The following is a 17,138-nucleotide window of genomic DNA, read 5'->3' on the forward strand; positions in this document are numbered from 1 at the left end:
TACATGATTTTTTATTATTATCAGAATACATTATATAGGCGAATGCTTCCAGTCATGGGATTTTCTGATAAAAAAGTGGCTGCCAATAGTCATCTGTGCTCTTTACAAACCACTGAAGCAGACGCTTATAAGTTCATTGTTCAATCAGTATATAATATCAGTGGTATTATCTCTGTTGATCTTTGAAGTCACAGTCTTGAATAATTCTTGCTTATTGTGCAGACACTGAATTGTTTCAATATTGTTTTGGCAGATAACATATATGATCTTGACTCACATAGCCCGTCGATATGCTTCTCTGTTTTATCTTACATGCTCAATCTGTTTGTAACACACATATTTTCTTATGACAGACATCATGGGCCTACAGTTGGTGTTATTGAATGCCCAAAGGTTCATTCTTTGAAGTCCGGGATAAGTGTTTTGAATGACTTTCCATGTGTCAGCATTCCTTGCAATGCCCGTGATAGCCAATACCAGGTAATGTTACTTTTGAAACTACCATAAAACAAACAAACAAACAAATTTTTGAAACAGTACCAGACTACCAGTATCATCCAATTGCTTTTTATCCTCAGCTGTATATATGCTCGGCATCTGGTAACAAACATTTGCTGGCTGTTCAATTTTTCGTGCTCTACAGGCGCTTGGTTGGCAAATTGTGGCTGCAAAGATTGGAATGCAAAGATGTGCTGCATCTTCACAGTGGTTAAATGAGAGGATTTCTCTATCAAGATATGCACATGTAATCTGTTGCTATGCCTTGACATTTATATCAATGTGGAGAGTGTTGGGTTGAATATGAACTCCTTATAACATTAAGGTACTTTTCTGGTGCAGGTACCCTTGGGCAACTTTGAACTTGATTGGCTTTTATTTACAGCAGATATATTTTTCTCTAGAGCATTGCGTGACCAGCAACAGGTCAGCTCCCAAAAGTCAAACCTATTTGTGCAAGTGCTACTATTTCTTCTTTAATTCAATAAAGCTTTCTATGCCTATATTTTCTTTCATTGACACAGGTACTTTGGATATCCGATGATGGCATTCCAGATCTAGGAGGCATTAGTGAAGATGATACCTGTTTTACTGACGAAGTAAGTATCAATAGAAGTTTCAGGAAAATATCAGTGCAGTGGTGTATATCTGTTTGTGTTTTGTAGTCAGTTATTTACTTATTTTTTATCAATCCTTTGCTGGCTACTTTTTCATTTCTATGATGGAGTTGCTGATGGCTTTTCTCCATGTAACAATGACATTTCTGTAGTACGGTTTTTTTCTCGGTACTCTACTAATCGTTTTTTTTTTTTGAAATACAGGTTCATCAACCTGTGCTTACTTATCCCGGGGCATATAGAAAAGTGACTGTGGAGCTGAAGGTCAGAAAATCCATAGATGGTACTATTTCTGTTTAAGCGAGTGATCCATAATATAACATTATCATGATGCAGATCCATCACCTGGCTGTAAATGCTCTTTTGAAGAGCAACCAAGTGAATGAAATGGAAGGAGGAGCTCTTTTTGGATTTGACCAGGACATCAATGCAGGGCCACATGAACAGACCGGCTTTGATGAGACTCGTTCATGTGCATCTGCTTTCCGTGTTCTGAAACAATTGATTCAAAGATGTCTTCAAGATGCAATTAAATTTGGAAATGTATTTGCTGATGCATTACTGCAACATCTTTACCGATGGCTTTGCAGGTCAGTCTGTCAACTTCTTTTGCATGCCTATCTACTTAGCTCATATATTTACTCTATAGTTATATGTTGCAGCCCACAGTCCAAACTTCATGATCCATCTCTTCATCGGGTACTGCACAAGGTAACTGCTACTTTTGAGTGAAATTTTAGAATTGTCTAGTATTGTTACAGAAATGGATAATTACTGCATTAGTTTTTTGTTACCGGCTCAGAGAGTCACTGGTGTGGTCCCCCCCCCCTCTCTTTTTGTTTCGCCGAACGAGAGCCTTTAGCTTTTTCCGAGGGTGCGGGTCCTGGTCATTGCTGCCCCCCCTGATGCCAATAGCTGTCTTGGGGAGTTGACTTTGGGGCTTTCTCTTCTGGTTGTGGACATATTGGTGTATTTATGTTTCAGTCTTATTTTTTTTTACTTTATTTTATATTTTATAAATTTATTTTCTGCAGTATTCGTACTTTTGCATCTTGTTAATTATTTCCTTGCACAGTGAAGTAAAATTTGAAGTCTTCCCATGAGATCTCTTACCGATATATTGGAATATTTGATGAGTGATTTATTTTCTTTTTCGCTAATCAGTGAGTGATTCAATGGATCATCATCTTGTCCCCCTCTTCTTTATCAAACCTATTGTGACCAACTTCTTTATATTAAAGTTTAACCCTGGTAATAATATATGCCCATATCAATAGGTCATGCAAAAGGTGTTTGCAATGCTTCTGGCTGAGCTTCGCAGGTTGGGTGCTACGATCATCTTTGCAGACTTTTCAAAGGTTATAATAGACACAGGAAAATCAGATTTATCTGCAGCTCATGCCTATTGTGATTGTTTGTTGAAAACTTTGCAATCAAGGTTCGATCAAGAATTTGTCTTTAAAGTGCTAAGTCGCCAATCTTGCAATTTTGGTGAGCTTTTCCTTTGTTTTCTTGCAGAGACCTTTTTGAGTGGATTGAGCTTGAAGCACAGCACTTCTGGCATTCACTGTTATTTATGGATCAGGTTTGTTCATGGTGTTATTTTTTTGGTTACACATTGTATGATCCCTTAGGAATACGAATATTAGAATCACTGTGATGCATTCTCATCCTTCATATCAATACCTAAGATCGAGATTTAGGCGGTTTTTATATTGGCACCAGGAGTTTCTAATATATGAATCACTTTTCTTTTCTTTGTTTTTATGATCGGTAAACGGGTAAAGTATGGTTTTATTAATGTATGAATTACTTTTCATGTGCCAGCATAACTATGGTGGGATCCTGGCTAAAGCGGATAATCTGAACTCACTTGATGAGTGTGCAAATGGTGTACCAGAAGTAAATATTGTATCAAGCTGGAACATTGCTGAATACTTACCAAGCGTGACTCGGGTAGGTTACTTTATGTTCCTATAACAAGTTTTTGGTGTCCAAATTAGCGATCAGTATATTCATATTCACTATCTTTCTTATATACTATCTGTTATAGATTGTAGCATCAACTTCCTAATGTATCTTATAGATAGAAAGAAAGACTATCTTTTTTCTACAACATTCAAAATTGATTATATCATCTTCTGCACTGATTGTCAGGATCATTTTGTCTTGATTGTGTCTGAGTTCTTGCACAAGCCGTGGCAATTTGCGCAAAAACAAGCTGCAGATAGCGCATCTTTTAGGGATGGCACCTTGTGCACTCCATCAATTACCACTGCAGCAGCTGAGACTTTTGAATCATGCGTGACAGAATATCTTAAAGGGGAGGTATGAACAAAAGATTTGACAGAAGTTGTGTTGCTTTGTGGCTTCTTTTCAACTCCTTAAGCTCTGCTATATATGTTGATTATCCTCTTACTTTTCAAACAGATCAGCTCTTACTTCACAGAAAGAATTCTTAAGATTGTTCGAGATACCATACATCATGTAAACGGAATAAACAAGTCTAAAAATGATGCACGTGCTCATGTACCCAAAATTTCGTCGGGTTCTAATATACACCTGGGGGATGCTGCGTTGGAGTTCATTAAGAATGTTTGTGCTGTTCTTTCTCTTGACCAGAATGTTCAAGATGATATTCTGGTAATGCAGTTCTTCCAACTTTTGATGGTATAGAATAGCGTCTCTAACTTTCTTTTGAAATTGTGTGAAGTGTCGACATCTAAAATTGTTTCTAACAACATTATGTGTTTAAATTATTATATAAATACATAAATACAGTGAGTCATTGGTTGGTTGTTGTAAGTGTCAAGTTATACTCGAAAGAAACCTATCAAAAAAGATTTGACTGCAAATTTTAAGCATTAATTATTATGTACATAATAGTTTGTATCATTGCGAAGTTAAAATGAAAAACAAAAGAACTTTTAGGAGGAAGTTGAGTTTTACTAGGAGGAGGCAATCTAAAATTGTTGGGTTGTACAATAACGAAGGGCTACATTATGTGAGCTTGACATATTTTACTTTTTATGTTTTTAATATAACATAATTAGGACAATATTGGATGTGCTTGGTGTTGGGCTGATGAATACCTGATCCCCTTGTATAAGCCTCTCTTGGCATACATAAATACATTCACAAACTCTACATTGCTAATAAAGTATGCCATTTTTTGCTGGATCTATACTGAGTCAAATCCTTAAGAAATCTTCCTTTTAAGTGTTCAGATGTACTTCAGATAAATCTGATGCCTCAGTGATTGGGATCTTTATGAGTGCCTCAGTGCTTGACCAAAATCATTTTAATTTGAAATTGCATTCCTTTATGAGCAACTTCAAAAGTTATTGTTGGAAAGTATACACAATCTACTTAATATGCTTTCATGACTTGTATGATGTATCTACTTTACGAATGGCATAGAAAGTTGATAGCTTTGAAATAAGGGAAGTGATTTTTATTAAAATACAAAAGATGAAAAAGAGAACATGGTATCAGAGTGGGCTATTTCTCTGGCCCAAAGTGCTCATGTTACTCCATGCTACCTTTTTAAAAAAGTGACCACATGTTAGGCTCAAGATATGCTACATGTGTGGGGGCGTGTTGAGATATAATCCCATATCGGGTGTCTAAAGCCTTGCAATCAAATATATAAATCCTAGGGCCTCTTCACTTACCACCAATTGGTTTTAAGCTGGATACCCAAAATCTACAGGTATGTACCTCTCAGTCAATCACAACAAGATATAGAAGAGAGAGAAGAGAGAGAGGTTCTTTTACCAGCACATCCCTGTATCCTTGGTCGCCACCAAAATTTATTACATTCCAGTACGTGGTTTCAAGATCTCCTTATTTGGTTGTTAAGATTAGGTTCACTTGAGATATTATGGGGCACTATGATTAGGTGAACAAAACCATACATCGAAGTTATCCTTCTACTCCCAAAGATTTGGTATGCTACAATCTGCTCGTATATAAGATGTCCTTGTGGAAGATCCATGTAACAACTAAAAGGTGCCGCAACCATATGTTACCCCCTGCAATGAGTGAAGAGGTTCTTAAGATTTTCCTCTATTCCATAGGATGGTCAAGTGTTCCCTACTCATGGAGGAGGAAAAACAACCAAGGCCCACCAGAGGCTTATCAATGAGGTACCTTATCAATCTTAGACAGTGACAGGATGAGATATGGTTAACCTCCATTAGACGGTATATATCGTTAAGCGAAGAGAATAAGGTTGTTATAATCTTCCGTATATCACAAAATGCTTCTATTGCCATAATAATTGTGTAAATTCTATTTGAAAAAAAAAAAAAAAGGGCCAAAAGGAAAGGTGCACGTGTTAAGGGAGGAACTACTTAAATAGTATTGTACTAGTTCGTCATACTTATTATTCAAATATAACTTATTATGCTGTCTAAACTTGGTGTTGATCTCTTGTGGTTTTGGTAGCTCCACTTGCTTGACCCCTCTTCCTTTTGGAATGCTGCAGGTAATGAGGAAGATACTTCTAAGGTTTGTCCGAGTGAGGGAATTTGATCCAGAAGTAGAGTTCTCTGATCCCTGCCAATCTTTCATCTTGCCAAATGTAATTTGCAGGTAAAAGGTTCAAAAGAGATGTATATTGTGTTTGGTGATGCAATGGTAATTGAAATGAATAAATGAGTTCTGCAGACATATTATAATGTTGTGTTACACATTTTGATTGTGGTTGAGGTGGTTAAAGTGGTGGTTGTGACATAAAGAGCTCACGAGTTTGATACATTATTACATATCATTTGATCAGGCCCTTTCCAAACTTTTTTTAGAGGTATTTGCAGTGCGGTGTCCACTCACCTTTTGATATAGTTTCATCGCATGGTGTTTCTTATTGGACCAAGATTTAAAACATATAATTTGCCTTCGACCTGACAATCCTGAATCGTAAGATTGTCCAACAGTGTTTTCCAGTTTTTCAAATTGTAGACATGTTCTTCTAATTCCGAGTTAGCTCTTTTTAACCTTGTGTGTGTTTGTGAGATGGTAAACTTGAATAGCAGTGTCATGTGCGCACATACAAATAGAAGGCTTTGCTAATTCTAGTTGTTATTTTGTAGTTACTGCAATGACTGCAGGGACCTCGATTTATGTCGGGACTCGGCCTTACTAGCACAGGAGTGGCACTGCGCTGTGCCCCAGTGTGGGCAGCCTTATGACTGTGAGGTGATGGAGAATGCCCTTTTCCAAATAAGTCGTCAGAGAGAACGTATGTACCATCTGCAAGACCTTGTGTGCCTCAAATGCTACCAGGTGAAGGGTGCCCATCTAGCTGAACAGTGCTCATGTGGTGGTTCATTCAGGTGTAAGGAAGATGTGTCCGAGTTTTGCAGTAAAATGCAGGTTTTTCTAAGCATAGCAAACCGTCAGAGTTTTCTACTTCTACAGGAAAGCATCTCATGGATTCTAGAAGCTGCGTAGTATACAAAAATTCAAACGTGAAATCATTCTGTGAGTTGTGCTCAATCATCCTGCAGTACCAAAGCCATGTATGGAGCGTATGAGGTGATGGTCCTTCGACATATGGGCAACATGAGATGAATTGTGAGTTAATCAAGCAGGAGAGCAGTATTGGAACGTGGAAGCAAAGTAGCGCAAGGTTTGATTTCCAAACTGGTGGATCTGCAACTTCAGTAAGTAAACAAATGTGAATATTTGAGTTGGAACAGAGTCTAGAATCTTGAAATTGTGAAATTTCAACAAGTCAAAACCTGAATTTTTTTCTGAAACTTGGACTTTTTGAAACTTCATGGTGAGACAGTCTTGGAATATTGTACACTCTTCGTGCCTCTTGGAAAGCCAAAGTTTTCATTGAAATTTTGGTAAATCCGATGAGTATTGGTTGGCACTCAGACTCCGAAGTATTAAATCTGGACTTGAAGAATGAAGAGTTCAGTCTGAGAGTTGGTGGATGGAAGGGAAAGCCCTCTCCATGTCTGGTACATGAAATTGTACTCTTCTGTGAAGTGTCAGATGCATTTGCTTGTAAATCCATCAAGTACATTTATATATAGGATTCCTCATCCTACAATTTTTTCCGTTGATATTACTATTTGTCTGTTTATCTGAAAAATAAAATAAAAACAACATTGATCCCAAAGGGAAGATAGTAATGAACTTCTCTTATTATTCTTGTTTAATTTTAATCAGAGTGCACTTGGAAGATTTTCCTTACTCCATGTAGTAGATATGCGACAATAAGACTGTTTCATATATTCTCTCTAATTTTATATATTATATCTTTTTTATTTTGATATATTGTATCATAATTTTATCTTTATATTTTTTATCATTAGGATTGCTATGTTGACAATCTTTTTGTTTTTCCTGGAACTGAATTTCAATCCCTGTTTCATACGGCAGCTACAAATCGGTAGACTCTTTTTACATGGGTTGCTCTAACATGTATAGTCACGTGATCGTTTATAAGAAAAGACGCAGAACTCTCCAGTCTCCACCGTCTCCAGTCAAAGTCAACATTCCATTTTCAAAGGAGAATAAATGGTCTCAATGCTAACATGCGCCCTACCGTCATTCCCTTTAACCTTCACCCACCCACGTCACCTTCTTCAAACAAACAGAATCACAACTCATGACGTTAAAAAGCTCAAAAGAATCCATGCACGTACAAAATCCACCATCCTGTTTTTCAATCTTTACTTCCAAATCTATGCAAGTGTTGGTCTCATGCATGAAGCACAGACCTTGTTTGATGAAATGCCTGAACGAACTCTTATCTCATGGACTGTACTCATGTCTGGGTATACTCGACATGGTTATGCTGATGAGACGTTGGGTGTTTTTCAGAATATGGTGGAATGTCATGGTAATGTTTCATTGCAGCCTGATTCTTTTGTTTATGCTATTGTTTTACGAGCATGTTCTGTTGTGAAAAACTTGAGTTATGGTCGTGAGTTGCATTGTCGGGTTTTGAAAATTGATGGGGTTGTTGATAATTACGTGGAAAATGCACTTGTGAGTATGTATGCAAGTTGTGGGTGTGTTTGGGATTCAGTGAGAGTTTTTAATGGTATTGCGAGGCCTGATTTGGTGTCTTGGAGCTCATTAATTAGTGGGTTTGTGGAGAATGGACAAGAGGAAGAAGGGCTGAGACTCTTTGTTGAGATGGTTCAGTCGGGAATCAGACCGGATGTCACTGTTTCTTCGATGGTTATTGGAGCTTCGGCCAAGTTGGGCTCTTTTGGGGCTGGAATTCAAATGCATTGTTGTGTAGTTAAGATGGGAATGCGTTCTTCTTTGTTTCTGGAGAACACTTTGATGAATTTTTATGTTAAATGTAGGGATTTAAACTCGTCGGTCCAGATTTTCGATTTGATGCCTAAAAGAGATTTAGTGTCATGGAACACTATCATTACAGGTTATGTTCATAATCAGTTTTATCATGAAGCTTTGAGAGTCTTCCAAGCTATGATGAGTGAAGATTTGAAATGTGATGACTTCACATTGACTAGTGTTCTCCATGCAGTGACTTGTTTGGAAGCTTTGAAGCTTGGCAGAGAGATTCATGGATACATCATAAGAGCTGGACTCGAGTCTGACCTTTACGTGATCAGCTCACTCTTGGATATGTATATAGAGTTTAATTACAGGAGCTTAGGTCCAATGAGCAAGGTCCCATTAAAGATATATAATTCCTTGGAAGGCGGAAGTTCTGATGAGTTCGTCATCGCAAATGTTTTAAAATGGTGTTCTTTGCAGTTGGATCTTGAAGCAGGAAAAGCTCTCCACTCACAAATCGTAAAACATGATCTGCTATCTGATTCATATGTTATCAGCTCATTGATTGACATGTACTCCAAGTGTAAGATCCCAGAGGCAGCTCAAAGGATCTTTGAAAGAGTTAAAGGCAAAGGAATGGTTACTTGGGCAGCGATTATTGCCGGTTATTGCTGCAATGGTTGGTTTGAAGAAGCGTTGGAACTTTTCCAGAGGATGCAATTATATAGTGTGGAAGTTAATGAATACATATATACTTCTGTTCTTCTGGCTTGCTTGGCTCTTGAAGATTTGAGAAAAGGTAAAGAGATGCACTGTAAGATACTCAGAACTGGCTACGGATCAAATATCTCTGTTGTGAACACTCTCATTAACCTCTATTCGAAGTTATGGCATCCTCAACGAGCTCTTGCGCTTTGTTCTTTGATTCCACATGGGGAGATCATTTGGAGTTTCCTGATTGAGGCTTGCCTGAGGATTAAAGATCACGAAACTATTTTCAATCTTCTTCAAATGATCCAAAGGTCTCATGGAAAGCTTGACAGTGCAACTGTGTGCTATATTTTCAACTTTTGTGCGAACTCTTGTCTTTTGAATGTGGGAACACAACAACAGGCGTATCTTACCAAAAGAGGGTTTGTATCGGACATCATTACCAACAATTCTCTAATAAAGATGTATTCTGAATGTGGCATGATTAGTGATGCAGTTTCTGCTTTTCGAAGCTTGCCTGAGAAGAATTCTGATTCTTGGACGGCTGTCATTTCAGCAAATGTGGATCATGGCTACCCATTCAAAGCTATTGAACTGTTTAAACAGATGTGTTGGAGGAAGAAGTTGCCTGATTCAAGCACGTTAACCTCCATACTTAAAGCCTATGCACAAATGCGTCTAGTAGATGAAGCATTCCGCTTGTTTGGCTCAATAAACAAACTTTATGGGATTGAACCATCAATAGAACATTATTCCTGCATGATCGAAGTTTTGGGTCGTGCAGGAAAGTTTAAAAATGCACAAGAGTTCATTGATGCTTCCATCCCATTTGATCCCGTGCCCCTAGTTTGGAACACTCTTCTGTCAGCCAGTCGGATACATGGTAACATGAGAGTTGCGAAGTACGCAGCAGAGAAGCTTTTAGACCTTGAAAAAAACAATTTAACAGCAAATGTACTGTTAGAACAGGTTCTCCTAACTGAAGGGATGTGGGATGATGCATCGAAGCTGAAAATTAAGTATAAGTTTTCGAGAGGAAATTGTAGCTGGATTGAAATAAGAAACAATGTACACGTGTTTACCTCGGATCAGATTTTAACAGAAGATATCTCCAGCAAATTGGTGGAGATGGAAATTTTTATGGAGGAGATGGGTTATGTGGCTGATAGAAACCACTTGCTGCATAATGCAGAAGAGGAAGGCTATGAAGGAGTGGGTCTTCATCATACTGAAATGAAGGCGTTGGCATTTGGGCTTCTTTCATTACCCCAGGGAATGCCTATACGTGTTTTCAAGGGTGTTCGGATGTGTGGAGATTGCCACTCGGCTTTCAAGTTCTTGTCAGCGTTCTTAAATCGAGAATTAGTTGTCAAAGACTTTTCTAATTTCCACCACTTTACCAGTGGGAAGTGTAGCTGCAAAGATAAATGGTAGAAATGTGCACTGTATATTTGTATAGATAGATTGATTCTTGTGTAAGAAAGTAGCGAAAATGAGCTTTATTTGTACAAACGGAAAAGACTTGGAATCAAGATAGTTGAAGATCATTTTCATTGCAGCGCAAGGTATGATGCTCGTATTTCAAAATTAAGGCAAGCCTAATGCATGATGCTCTTATTTTTCACATCACATGTTGTGTAAGCGAAAGGTGATCTCTTAGGGAAAAGTTAATAATCCTTTGGTTATTTTCATAAAATGGCTTTGGGATTTTTGGATAATATACGTTATATTATTTGGTATACCCCCCTTTATTCTAGGCTTAACCACTTAATTAGGACTAGCATAGTGCACGCCCTCTGGGCGTCAAATTGAACCAATCTTAGTTAGAACGACATCAATATATGTTACACAAAAAAAATATAACACTACACAATTAATTAAATTACATTAGTAAAGCAGAGTAATTAAGTTAAAGGCACCAACATATAAAGCTTAATTGTTTTTCTAAATATTTCACTTGAATAACTCTAACATGCACACCTTCAACTCCAATTTTCAGATTTTTATCGTCCGAGCAATGAACTTCAACAATTTGAACCTCCGAAAAAAAAGTGTATGCTCCCAAAACCCCAACAGATGTAGTAACTCCATTGCTATCACCTGTTACCTCACTGTAAAGAAGACATCAATCTATAACTTGAGTTCCATCAGTGATTTTTGGCCAGTGAATTTGAATGTAGAGTATCAAAAGGCACATTCAACACAACCTCCTCGTATTGCAAAGAAGCATTTTGATTCCCATTAAGAACAGGACTCCGAATTGTTTCCGTTGTCATGCATGTCAATGTCAGTATTATTGCCTTGTTGTTTTGCATGATCTCAAAAATTCTACTCTTCCCAGTTATAGGTAAAGCGCCTCATAGAAACAAATGTATAGGAAAAGTATTTGATAGTGATCGATTCCTTTTACCTTGCTTATACCTTCTCACCCGTATCAACAAATGTGGAGCCCCTAGCTCCCCTAGGAAATTTAACCGGAATCGTCTTAGAAGTTGGTAAATAATATAAATTTTATACAAACGGTGAAATCTATTACCATAATTGAGATCTTACTGGGACTATCTCCTATGCAAAGGAACCACCATTTTGAGTAGCAATGCCATGCTCAAAGCTCTCAGCATAATCATCCTGTAGGACTCACATACAAAAATACAATTCAAAAAAGTAATAATCCACATCAACCAAACAGAAGAACTACACAAAAATGAACAACTTAAATCAAATAAGTTGTCTGATGATAATGTTATTGAAAGCAAGGTACCAATAATAAGGAACATCAATAATAAGGAACATTGTTGAGGTCTACACACAAAGCAAGTCCAATTAAATATGAGATTTATGGTGCTCTACAAAGCAAGCAACTCTAACCCTTTTTATGCTACCTAATTAACATAACATAGAAGTAAAAGAATATTCGCTCTACATTATGACAACAAATTTCAAATTACAAATATAGGAAAGGAAGTTCAATTAAACCAAGCTTAAATAATACTTAAGTAATTGACAAATAATACTTCATTTCACCTGAATGAAATCAACACCAGGAAAACACTAAAGGAAGTAATGTATAAGCTTAATACGCAAAGGAGTTGCACCATTTCAAACTTGTTTCAAAGTCCCCAAATCACACCTATCTCTAGAACCTTTCTACTTATCAAAGCCATCAATAACGGCGGAAGAGTTGGCAAGTGTGTGACAGTATGCCGATTGATAGCTCTAACCATCTCATCTCCATTGATTAAAATTCCTAATAACCACAATATTAGAACACAAAGACTTTTATTGTATACTATTCAATATTATGTGATTAATGCTATTCTGTTATTGACTCCTGCGACAGTCTGACGATGCAAAGTAACCAGACAAAAAAACACCATTCAATAGTTATTATTTTAAAAAAAGTCGTTCAATTAATTATTTTAAATAAAACAACAAATATATCTAAACTCAGTTATAACCATAGAAACCATGCATCCCTAGCATAAGAAACTATAAATATTGCTACATATATAATCTGCTATGTCCAAAACTATGCTCGTTGGGATATTGGTGGCAGTTCCTGGTTCATAACTCATTTCATCCCACAAAAGATGAACACTTAGTCTAAGATTAGCTAATTCCAATTCGAGTAGGAAAAACAACAAAAATGGTTCAAGGGCAATGCCATTTAAGAAGGGCATGCACAGAGAAGATTGATGAAAGATGAACTAAATAATTTAGGACATACCTGAACCGAAGTTAAAATCAGAAATCAATTCAGTCTTTCTCATATTTGTTTGTTGTAATTGGTAATCGCGTGGGTTTCTCAAAAATAATCCATTGTAACTCTTCATAAAAAACACTCAATCTCTATTCAGTTGGCAATATCCTCCATCTCTGAAATAAATTTCAATGGATCTCCAAGTCCAGCTTTGACTCAGATGAGGACACTTGGAAAATTAGCAATGCTTGTACATATATATGGTTTTCTGAATCTGAAAAACCAATATACCTGGCAATATACACTGCACAAATAAAGATAATCACTGCTTGTACTGGACCTCGATATAATATAAACAACCCATATCAGTTCATTTTATAAGAATTACAGTGGAAAAAATTCAAAAAAAAAAAAAACCTGAAAAATACTTCAAGTATGAACACATTTTATGCAATGACTTTCAAGTCATGAGGAAAAAAAACATGAAAAATACTTCAACAACTTCTTTTTTAATAATATTGACTACTCTATAACTATAGCAAATTGAATGGCCTTCCCCTCTGCGAAAACAGTGGTAAATGCGTAAAAGCAGCCCTTCTAGATAAAAAAAAAGTGCAAGTCTGCTGAGAATTTTTTTGTCTTACTCCTTGCTAAATGGATTACTAAAAAGAAGCCATTCTAGTGGCCAACCAAATTAGTTCAATCAAATTCCAACGTCAGTACAATAGTGGATGGATACGGTAGTAACTCTCAAATAGTTTTTTTTTGTAACACTAAACTATATGAAACACCTTGAACAAACTGGATTCAATCAATCAAGATTCACGTCTACAACAAATCTCATCTCGCCGAGTATCATATTATATGTGTATGCATAACATGGAAAAAACTTGACTAACACACGATGAAAAACACTAACAAACAGAGCAATGCTTCATTTTCATTGGGCATGGTCAACAAAAAAAGAGATGTGGTCTCTCACATAAAAACTACCTGAGCTGGTGCTGGACCTGTGAGGGAGATGAGCTGCCTAAATTCCAACGTCACTACAATAGAGGGCAACTAAAAAAAACCCTCGTGACAATATTGAACTACATGAAACACCTTGAACAAACTGGATTCAAGATTCACATCTACAACAAATCTCATCTCGCTAACTAACATACTATAGTAACATATTATAGGTGTATGCATAACATAATAATAATACAATATAATAAAGTTTATCAATTACAATTATTAATAATGGAGTTTAACAGTTTAGCCAAAGAGGGATACCCAATGAAATATGTAATATAGTAGGTGTGGTTAAACTCTTGCACTTTCAGTAGCGGGCAATCTCTGCTTCCTTTGAACAATTTGCTTTGGAACATTGATATCAATAGCAACAACAGCTTCCAACTATATAATAACTTCAGCAACAATTGATCATGCCATTAAAGTAAGATTTGTAGTTCTAAAAATTTAAACACCACTACATTCAATTATGATTAATATCAACAATACTAATAATTAAAAAAACAAATATAATTCTCCTGGAATCAGTAGCTAACTTTAAAATCTATACTTCATGCAATGCTTACTATGGAGAACAAAAGAAAAATCTAAAGAAAGATTGGTCATTGTTGTCTAGGCAACGCTTTTATAGGCACGACTAAGGAAATAATGCTTACTGAGGGCTGACAGCGACATGAAAATATTAAACTAATGACACCACGAAGTGAATTTCTAGGATAGAAATTATTTATGATACTGAAATTCCTAGGATGATGATGAATGCCTATGCTATTAAGCTATTGACACCTTGCCACATAAAGATCAAAAAAACTATTGAACACACACATGAACATACATATTAACAGAAAGTTTACCTGTTGCATATGCTAGTTCCTTTTAGAAATAGTTTAATGCTATACATTAAAAATTAATCAAAACGTTCCATGATTTGTACACTAATTATATTCCATAAAAAAAAACTTGATTAACAAATTGAATAGATATATTTGTTAACAAATTGATTAACAAATTAAAAATTGGTATGCCAAATTACAACATAAATAAATCATACGACATATTATCTAATCAAACCTTAAAAGTACGTATTACCGCCAATAATTGGAAATTTATCTTACAAGCGTTTAGTGTTGGTGGTTCATTCACTTTCATGAGAAGGGTACAACAGATCCACTTATCAGAAAAACAGGAAAGTGAAAAAGATGTAACATGTAGTGGATACACACATTCTGAAGTATATGTGTTTTGGTCACTATATGCATGTTATTGCGAAGTCAATCTTATCAATACCTTGTCATACCATTCTTTGTAAGATTTTGTATTCACCATAATATCATAGCCTAAGAATCCTAGTCTTCTAGTGTGTAAAAATGTATTATAAAATGGAAAAATGGTCTTACAAAGTGTTGCATCAAAAGACTTAGCTTCACATACTCATATACCACTAGTACTACCTAGGTTGTCTGCTTCTTAAAAAGCACCCAAATGGAGCAAATAGGGAACGAAAAATTCGTTTGCACAAGCAAAGTTCAGAAGTGAAATCAGTGAAAAGGGAGAGCCATAACAGATGTTGAAGAACCTAGAATGGAAAAGTTGGTCCCCCAGCCGCTCTTCCAAATTAATTTGGAGATTATCTATGGTAAATGTGATTTGCCAAAAAAGAAAGAAACGGTCCTTCATGGGTACAAAAAGGTGGTACCTTCAATTCCTAGAAAAGAAGTGTTAGACTGATAACAGGGAAGCAAACTATTTAAGATAGATATCAGATAACTGACTGCACCACTCTTGTTTAGAACTTTCTACGGAGCGCCTTATTTCTTTCGTGTATAAAATCGAAATTCACAGTTTACTTTTGAGAGAACTACATCCCGGTGTGTGGCAGCAAACATAAGGTGTTATCGCAGCAGTGATTACACATGTACAATTAATACTCACTGAATGATCCAAGTCGTCTTTGTGGTGTAGGTACCTTGCCTTAGCAATCCAGCTGACAGGCCATGAATAAGACTAATTTCTTTAAGAAGGGAATATACAAAAGATATTTATATAGTAAGGAGTAAAAAGAATGCTCCAATACTGGAACAAATGCATGAGACATATAAAATGCAATGTAAGTGGAACAAAATGCATAAGATAATTATATCAACATTGTCATATTGGCTTCATTAATTTTATGAACATATTTATTGGCCAAATTCTCGACTACTCATTCCATTTCGGTTTCGTAACTTAATATAAGCTTCTGCTTTCAACCCAAATCTAAAAAAACACAAATATTTAACTCATAATTAAAAAATATTCATTATGTGTAGGAAAGAAATCAAAACCAACATTATGTAGAACGCAAACCTTGTAAAAGGCGTCAAAGCCCTCTTCACAGAGAATGTTCTCAGTAACTTGAGCACCAGTTCCCTGGCGCAATTGAATTCTTACATGAAACAATACATTCCAATCAAACACTAAAAATAAACAAACCAACATCAAGAACAATGCATTTAAACAATACCCAAAAGAGATTTAATACCAGAAGCCCCACCATTAACATTTCTGCAATTTGTCTTTTTTTGAAACAAAATACACGCGTAAGTAATGGCACAAAAAAATAATTATGTTCAAATCGATGGTGTAGCAGTCTTTTCAGTCATCCTTTAAATGCTTGCAGTAAGGAGCCTATCATGATGAGTTATGGTAAGTGACAGGAAACCACAATAATAAAGTTACCGTATTATAGGCTGCAACATGGATGGGTCAAAATCTTCGACGATTGAAGAAGCCCCCATATTCTGAAAAACTTGATCTCGAAGTGCGAGAATGCTTTCCTGCTCAGTCGCACTTGCTTTAAGAGGTCCTATTATGCTTCCATTGAAAATTAGAGACCTCAACAGATCGGGAATGGAATTGTAGATATAGGGTTTAGGTAGATAGGAGATAAAGAGAGGGGCCTTCCTCCATGGCATGACACTTTCTTCTCCGAGCTATTCTCTAATGGTTTTATACTCAACTTTTTTTTTCCTTTCGTATTACTGGAAAAAACCCAAATGTAATGAGAAAAATAAAATGAGAAACAAAACAGATGCGAGAGAAGGGAAAAGAATCACTTCATTCTCTCATACTTTTGTTTTTTTTAACGTCTTATTAAATAACCCAATTATTATAATTGGTAATTAAATATCATTTATAGTAATTTATAGTAAGGCGTAGAATTGAGAATGGCGTGGAATTGGGTTTTTTAATATACTGCCACAAGAAAAGACTAATTGCTCCTATTCAAAGGTGTTAAGCAATATTTTTATTGAAGGACAATATCGGTACTGAAAATTTATGAA

General features: G+C 36.1%; 2 protein-coding genes across 4 annotated transcripts in view; both read left to right on the top strand.

Annotated features, from left to right (window-relative positions):
- LOC147482813 (DNA polymerase epsilon catalytic subunit A-like) overlaps positions 1 to 7,248 on the top strand; it is a 34,038-nt gene extending 26,790 nt beyond the window's left edge. For 2 of the 3 annotated variants that reach the window (XM_086575459.1, XM_086575460.1), the window contains exons 36-49: positions 354 to 480; positions 644 to 745; positions 841 to 924; positions 1,023 to 1,097; positions 1,320 to 1,379; positions 1,452 to 1,705; positions 1,778 to 1,826; positions 2,393 to 2,553; positions 2,634 to 2,700; positions 2,943 to 3,071; positions 3,273 to 3,443; positions 3,546 to 3,758; positions 5,605 to 5,711; positions 6,209 to 7,248. In XM_086575459.1, the coding sequence (XP_086431585.1) occupies positions 354 to 480; positions 644 to 745; positions 841 to 924; positions 1,023 to 1,097; positions 1,320 to 1,379; positions 1,452 to 1,705; positions 1,778 to 1,826; positions 2,393 to 2,553; positions 2,634 to 2,700; positions 2,943 to 3,071; positions 3,273 to 3,443; positions 3,546 to 3,758; positions 5,605 to 5,711; positions 6,209 to 6,569 (1,960 nt within the window). In that variant the 3' untranslated portion in view covers positions 6,570 to 7,248. The remainder of the gene's footprint in view (positions 1 to 353; positions 481 to 643; positions 746 to 840; positions 925 to 1,022; positions 1,098 to 1,319; positions 1,380 to 1,451; positions 1,706 to 1,777; positions 1,827 to 2,392; positions 2,554 to 2,633; positions 2,701 to 2,942; positions 3,072 to 3,272; positions 3,444 to 3,545; positions 3,759 to 5,604; positions 5,712 to 6,208) is intronic. The other variant, XR_015203527.1, reaches the window with a different exon arrangement.
- Positions 7,249 to 7,516: 268 nt separating this feature from the next.
- LOC147482814 (putative pentatricopeptide repeat-containing protein At5g52630) lies at positions 7,517 to 10,656 on the top strand. The gene has a single exon (XM_086575461.1). The coding sequence runs from the start codon at positions 7,650 to 7,652 to the stop codon at positions 10,530 to 10,532; it is 2,883 nt and encodes a 960-aa protein (XP_086431587.1). The 5' UTR covers positions 7,517 to 7,649; the 3' UTR covers positions 10,533 to 10,656.
- Positions 10,657 to 17,138: the final 6,482 nt, after the last annotated feature.

Source organism: Coptis chinensis, chromosome 8 (assembly GCF_015680905.1).
Source record: "Coptis chinensis isolate HL-2020 chromosome 8, ASM1568090v1, whole genome shotgun sequence".
NCBI classification, from domain to species: Eukaryota; Viridiplantae; Streptophyta; class Magnoliopsida; order Ranunculales; family Ranunculaceae; genus Coptis; species Coptis chinensis.

Bases quoted from the DNA above. Each gene is read 5' to 3' on its own strand.
- LOC147482814 (XM_086575461.1), top strand. From the start codon at position 7,650: ATGGTCTCAATGCTAACATGCGCCCTACCGTCATTCCCTTTAACCTTC.